Raw genomic sequence first — 7,500 nt, forward strand, 5'->3', positions numbered from 1 at the left:
GTTGTACCTAGTGTTTAGTTTTATTGTTACAGAAGCCACTCTTTCGCTGACACTATAGAATTCTACAATGTTCTTTTCTAAGCGTTTGTGTATTAAGAATCCTACCCCTAATTCCTGTTTGCTACCCAGAGGTTTTCCTCTCCAATAGAGCACGTGTCCCTCATTTAATAACTTCTGCTCTTCACCTAGTCTTCTAACTTCGCAGAGTCCTACTACATCCCATTTAATGGAAGAGAGTTCCTCTAGTAAAGCTAGTAAGTCGGATTCAGTTCTCATGGTCCTTATATTGTATGTGCAAAGGTTCATCAACGTGGGGCGGCCTGTCTTTACCCGGATATTTTTAGCACCCCCTGCTCCGGAGCGATCCTGATCGCCGCCGTAACCAGGGGCTCCTTCGCCTCCGGGGAATGGGGGCCATGGCTGAATGCGTTTGTTCATGGAGGTGGACAGCCGATTTACCTCCCACCTACTGGCTTAGGTGTATCTTGGTGGGAGGGGAGTAATTTAGCCGGAATGCCATTGATAAGTCCCCCCAGCAGGTTTGGTCCTACCTGGAGTGGACTTAGGAGCGGCAATGCACGGCCTGCTCACTACTCCCGTGAGCTGGGCTTAATTATCAGAAGTGCATATATGTTTTATTTTATTTTATTTATTAACTTCATTTGTGCGTATGTGCACCTGATGCAGACATATTCATTCCCGCACATGCTCTAAGTACTACGCATATGCTCATTCCCACGCATATGCATATGCAAGCATACACATTTATTCTTGTATCTATGCTTATGGATATGGATGCTTATTCTTACGTTATAAATAACTACATACATGTCCATCATAGTCTGACCTAGTCATATGTTCACATCGCCTGTCCGTTTATGCGCTTGTTATATGTTATTGATAAGTGAGTGAGTATACATGAGTGTATACTCACCCGTGTATATGTAAACACCCCTTTTTGCATACCTCGCAAACCTACCTATCATTATACATACGCATGTATCTATCCCTGCATGTGCTCACGCATCCGTATATGAGCACATACATTTGCAGCATACACTAGTGCCCCCCCCCCCCCTTTACATATGTGTATATATCTGTACTTGCTTTACATATAACTACCTCTACGTACATACATACGTACTTACATACATACATATACTTAATTATTTATCCACCTTCCTACATCCTGCACACACCTATATACGTATACCTTTACGTATACACATATAAATACCTACATATGTCTACCTATACATTCACCCACGCATACACATAAACACGCACATTATACATACCTATATACACATACACATATATACATGCTTATATACACATGTAAATGTACACATTCATGCATGAATATATACACCATATGTACAAATTTGCATATTTACGCCTTTAAACCCATGTATACCCTCATGTATAAGCACGGAACATACCCATATATAATGTACTCTATCACAAAGCTATATGGAACCTTATAGCCTTACGTAGACAACAGCAGCATACATACCCATGTATCCGCACATGAATTTAAACTCGCCTACACTCATATGAACCTGTACACATATATACGCATGTACATGCGCACATATGCACCTGCGCACTTTCGTGCCTACGCGCTCATATTCGCGCACGAACGTATGAACAGTCTGCATAGGCGCACACACGCACTCCATTATAATGAGCCCATGCATTATAATGTCCTTAAATTATAGTGTTGCAGCAGAGGAATTGAGGGAAGGATGCGGGTGGTGTGGGAGGATTTAGGATGGTATTGGAGGGGGTAAGGATGGGGTTTGGGATAAAGGGAGTTATAAGGGTGATTTTGTATCTGGCAATTTTTCGGAGCGGCGTCGCATTCCTTAGCTGTTGTTAAGCCTAACGGGGTGCGGCCTCGGCTGACCACAGGTCATGGGGTCGGCGTCTGGCGCTCATCTGAGGTGCCAAAGCTTGAATTATGCTTTATTATTATTTGATTAATCAGGCGTTTCTTCTGTCGAATGTCAGATGATACTTTACGCTTTATGGGAAACATTTTTAACTTACCTGATTTTGTGATGTACTGTACTTACATACTGGCCGTTGACTGTTCCTTAGCAAATCTACTTGAGTGGAAACTGAAATGCCCGCGCGGTTGGCACTGTTACTCGGCGACCTGTGGCACAGGTGTTGCTTATCATTTCCTAATGCTTTCGTAATTTGGTATACTTTTCATGGGGGGAGATTATTATTATTATTTACTTTTCACTGATTCTGAATATTGAGGCACTCTCGATGAACTAATGAACTTCTCAAACACTGTAATGAATCCTAGTATTCCTAGTTGGCACTTTCTGGCACTCCTGTTGGTTTAAAAAAGTCCGCGTACGTATGGTCCGATAATACATTTTATAAACTTGTAAGGTTATCAGATGAATTATTATTTCTATTTTGGTTGGATTATATGCTCTATACATTCACGATTTTTTTTTTTTTTTTCTCCTATGTAGCACTATCACAGATCACTCTGGACACGTAATTTTAGCACTTAATAACACTGATCAAAAGAACGACTCTCACATATATATATATATATATATATATATATATATATATATATATATATATATATATATATATATATATATACTCATATATCTATGTGCGACATGGCATGTACGAACTTTTATATCAAGCTGGAAAACTTGGAAAATTGAAACGGTAGGTGTTAAGGATGAAAATAAATATATTAGGAGTCAGTGGAGTGAGATGGCCTGGAGTGAATAAACTTGACACATAAGACCTAAGGAAAAGTTTTATGCATTCAAGCGGGCAGACTAATTCTGAATATTGAGGCACTCTCGATGAACTAATGAACTTCTCAAACACTGTAATGAATCCTAGTATTCCTAGTTGGCACTTTCTGGCACTCCTGTTGGTTTAAAAAAGTCCGCGTACGTATGGTCCGATAATACATTTTATAAACTTGTGAGGTTATCAGATGAATTATTATTTCTATTTTGGTTGGATTATATGCTCTATACATTCACGATTTTTTTTTCTCCTATGTAGCACTATCACAGATCAGTCTGGACACGTAATTTTAGCACTTAATAACACTGATCAAAAGAACGACTCTCACATATATATATATATATATATATATATATATATATATATATATATATATATGTATGTATATATATATATATATATATATATATATATATATATATATATATATATATATATATATATACTCATATATCTATGTGCGACATGGCATGTACGAACTTTTATATCAAGCTGGAAAACTTGGAAAATTGAAACGGTAGGTGTTAAGGATGAAAATAAATATATTAGGAGTCAGTGGAGTGAGATGGCCTGGAGTGAATAAACTTGACACATAAGACCTAAGGAAAAGTTTTATACATTCAAGCGGGCAGAAAGCCAAAAGAGGCGAGGGCGTAATGGTCACAGAAAAGACTTACGCGTGTCTAAGTGCATATTGGGCGATTTCAGATCGAGTATTGTTGGTGAAGCTGAAGAGAAAGCCTATTGATATCAATATTATACAACCATATGCACATACCACTGAAAGCAATGAGGACGAAATAAACCAGTTCTACGAGAACTTGAACACAGCAAAACAAATAAATACTCAAGAAATAACGATATTAGGAGATTTGAATGCTAAGGCGAGGAAAGGGAGAGAGGAAGATACAGTTGGCTCTTTTGGGCTTGGAGATAGAAGCGAAAGAGGTAATCTATGGATCGAATTGGGTGAAAAACCAGATGATTGCAAAGACTTGGTTCTCTTTACATCCAAGGAGAATAAGTACTTGGAAGAGCTCTGGGGGTAAGTACAGAAACCGAATAGATTATATATATATATATATATATATATATATATATATATATATATATATATATATATATATATATAAATCAGAAACGCGATTCTATATCCTAGATTTCACCCTGGTGTAGATTGTGATAGCGACCATACCCTAATATCGCTATCATTTCTTGAGTATTTCTTTGTTGTTTTACTGTGTTCAAGTTCTCGTAGAACTGGTTTATTTCGTCCCCATTGCTTTCAGTGGTATGTGCATAGTTTTATAATATTGATATCAATGGCAATGGTCAGATGAAGATGAAAAACAAAGAAAAGAAAAAGGGGAACATAAAATGAATGAACTGAGGAAATAAGACATAAGAAAACGTTATAGTGTAGCAGTAAAGAAGCACTTGCAGATGACAGAGACATGGATGGAAAAAAGGATTGATGTTTACAAAAAACTTATGTGGGAGCGACTGAGGAAATAATACCAAGGAACGAAAGGCGAACGAGACAAACATGGATGGCGGACGATATTCTAGATTTGATGGAAGAACGAAGAAAGTCGAAATATAGGAATGCATAGATATAGAGAAATAAAAAGAGAAGTAAAGAGAAAATGTTTTGCAGCAGAGGAACGATGGATAAATGAAGAGTGTGATGAAATAGAAGAGTTGGCAAACAGGGATGCGTAGATGATATATGAAAGAGCGAAGGAACTTACTGGAAATGGAATGTTGCGAATAGGGAACGCAATAATGAAGAAGAAAGGCAAGATGGCAATGGAAAAACATATATTCAAAAATTATTCTGGAATGAGCATGGGGTGGAAATGACTGGCCCTGATATTAGTGAGGATGAAGTAGAGTAGGCAATCGGAAAACTGAAATGAGGAAGTTGGTGAAGATCGTGTGGCAATAGTGATGCTGCGTACTCTCAATAGATATAATAACGAAGAAGAAAACAAGCTTAGCAAATAAAATATACAAAAGAGATAATATGTGCCGATCTATATTTCTAGCTAAACCAAAGAAACCTGGAACCATAGAGATTATAATGTTCATAAAAAGAACTATAACCTTGAGCTGAGTATTAAAATCAATCTTAAGAATTGTGCTAGAGAGACTAACAAAAAGAAAAGATAGAAGTGCCAATATGACTTTGTGGAAGGAATGGAAACAATAAATGAAAGAAGTATAGAGATGGAAAAGGATATGTATTCGTAGATTATGAGAAAGCTTTAGACAGAGTTAATCATGAATATTTATTGATGTTAAAAGGAGTAGGAGAGGATGGAAAAGATAGAATTGTATACAAACTGTACTGGAACCAGAAAGCGGCTGTGAGAGTGGGAGGAGATAGATCAGTGTAAGAAGAGGAGTAAGACAGGGTCTCCAGATCTGTTCTCTCTATACAGTGAGATGATAATGAGATCAATTGAAAGACAGGAAAGATATACCATTGGTGGAAAAATATGAATAATGTAAGATATGCAGACGATACAGTTTTGATTGCTGATTCACAAGAGAAACTACAGGATATTTTAACTATAGAGATGAAGTGAGTGAAGCAAAAGGTCTGACAATTAACGGAAGTGATGCTCATTAGTCAGAACACACAGGCTCCAAGGTGTAGTGTAAGAGTAAACGGCAAGATCATAAAGCTGGTGAAAAAACTTTACAGATGGATGTCTAGAAGAAATTAAAAATAGAATATGTGAAGTAAAGACGACTTTTTAGATGAGAAATATGCTTACCAACAGCCACCTATCATTACAAACACGACAAAGAGCAGTTAATACATATTTATATGGCGCGTGTTGCTGTATGGACCAGAGGCCTGGACGATGAATAAACAGAGAGAAGAGGTTGGAAGCATTTGAAATGTGGTGCTGGCGAAGGGGTTTGAAAAATTCTTAGACAGAAAATATCGAACGAAGTAGTGCTAAGAAGATTGCGTACTGAGAGCGAATTACTGGTTAAGACGTGAGTAAGACAGATAAGGTTTGCAGGACAGGAAGAGGAAAGATAGAGGACCTAGGAATAACAGGTAGAATTCCAGGTAGCAGAGCAAGAGACAGACAAAGGGAGAAGTGCATGTATGGAATAAGAACTGCTGTAGCAAATAACGTGTGGCAATCCATGGACGCCTACGTCTGTAGGGGCACGGCAGTTCGTTGAGATGATAATGAAATTTTATAAATTCCGTTAAGAACCTTGCACACAATATCACGAATACTTCAAAATGGTGTTTATCGTGACTAGGCTTTAATTTTAACTGTGTGTATGCGGCAACGCCTGAAATTCGGGGAAAATCCTATTTATAATTAAGGCTATAATCGTTCTCATTGAATAGATACGTATGTTTCCTATATCAACTATGTTCAAGAATGATATACGTCGTGGCATCATGAGGTCATATCAGAAAGACTCTATCACAGCGTTCTTAATACGCTCGTTTTTTTCTGGGATTAATCATTTTTATAACTTTTCTCATACATGGCGCCCTGTCTTTACATCAAATACGCTTTGATCTGAGTTCTCAGTGACTTTTATCAGTCCATTACGTTTTTTTTTGTGAGGAACAAATAAATCTGATTTTCGAGTTGCGGTGATAAAATAGACAAATCTTATTCCACAAAAGCACTTTTAGCATTATTGTATCTGCCTTATTTCTTTCCTGATTTGAGTAATCTTTCTATGTCTTATTCATTGTCTAGGCGGTGGCGTGGAAGCCTCGTTGTGTATTTTCGTTGGAACAATCAGCATTTAATTCTACTTATTCCTTGCTGATAATATATGAACTAGTAGCTCAGATATCAAACCGAAGCAGATTGCATTTTATTTAGACCTAGCAACCAAATGGATTAGGTGTAATATTCCTCTGTTTATATAACATGGTATTTTATTTAATAGCAATAAGAACATTTAAAACATTATAAATCGTATCCCTATATAGGATAACATTATCAATAGAAATTCAAATATTATTTTTGGTATCATAGTTGACTACAACCAGATCGAGAAATCCGAAGTAAAGTTAACTATGTGCGTCATCCATCATTCACTTTTCATAGAATAAATTAGTATTTATTACATTAGCATACGATCAACTTACATACTGTAGTGTATTATGGGGAGGAGTAAAGGGGTAAAGAAAATTATAATCACTCAAAAGAAATATGCAATTCCCTTCCCACACTGAAATAAAACGAATTAAGAGAATACGAAACAGAATCGCTTTAATGATAAATAATGTTTATCTCAACAAGAATTGGGTTTCCTAACCCTCGAAACGCAAACGTTCTTCACAACCCTTTTGCACTATCATCTCGGTCTCAGATCAAGGCAACAAACACCCGGAACAGAAATGGCCATCTGGTGCGAGGCTTAAAAGGCCTTTAAAAACATCTAATCATAGCGTACGCATGGCCGTTGACGATCTTGTTCCTCCTATCGCTGCTATTCTCGCGCCAATTTGATATATAGATATATAGATAGACAGAAAGAGACATACACACGCACGCACACCATAACGTCCAGAAAGTAAAGCCAAAAAAGCCCGAAAAGCTCGCCTTACCTGCGAGTTCATCCTGAGCTTGTTCATGGCTTGGAGCGCGACGGTGGCGTGGTCCGGCGTGGCGTGGAAGTGATGCGTGAGAGGCTGCGTAGGCG

The 7,500-nt window shown here is 37.5% G+C and overlaps 1 protein-coding gene across 1 annotated transcript in view; it reads right to left on the minus strand.

Annotated features, from left to right (window-relative positions):
- Positions 1 to 4,631: 4,631 nt before the first annotated feature.
- The window catches only part of LOC138864945 (uncharacterized), a 45,641-nt gene continuing 42,772 nt past the window's right edge, over positions 4,632 to 7,500 (minus strand). Inside the window, exons 3-5 of the mRNA XM_070133599.1 lie at positions 7,406 to 7,500; positions 4,854 to 4,862; positions 4,632 to 4,709 (exon numbers count right to left, since the gene is read on the minus strand). The exon at positions 7,406 to 7,500 is cut by the window's right edge and continues 180 nt beyond it. Coding sequence (XP_069989700.1) covers positions 4,632 to 4,709; positions 4,854 to 4,862; positions 7,406 to 7,500 — 182 coding nt within the window. The remainder of the gene's footprint in view (positions 4,710 to 4,853; positions 4,863 to 7,405) is intronic.

This window comes from Penaeus vannamei, chromosome 19 (genome assembly GCF_042767895.1).
Source record: "Penaeus vannamei isolate JL-2024 chromosome 19, ASM4276789v1, whole genome shotgun sequence".
Lineage (NCBI taxonomy): Eukaryota > Metazoa > Arthropoda > Malacostraca > Decapoda > Penaeidae > Penaeus > Penaeus vannamei.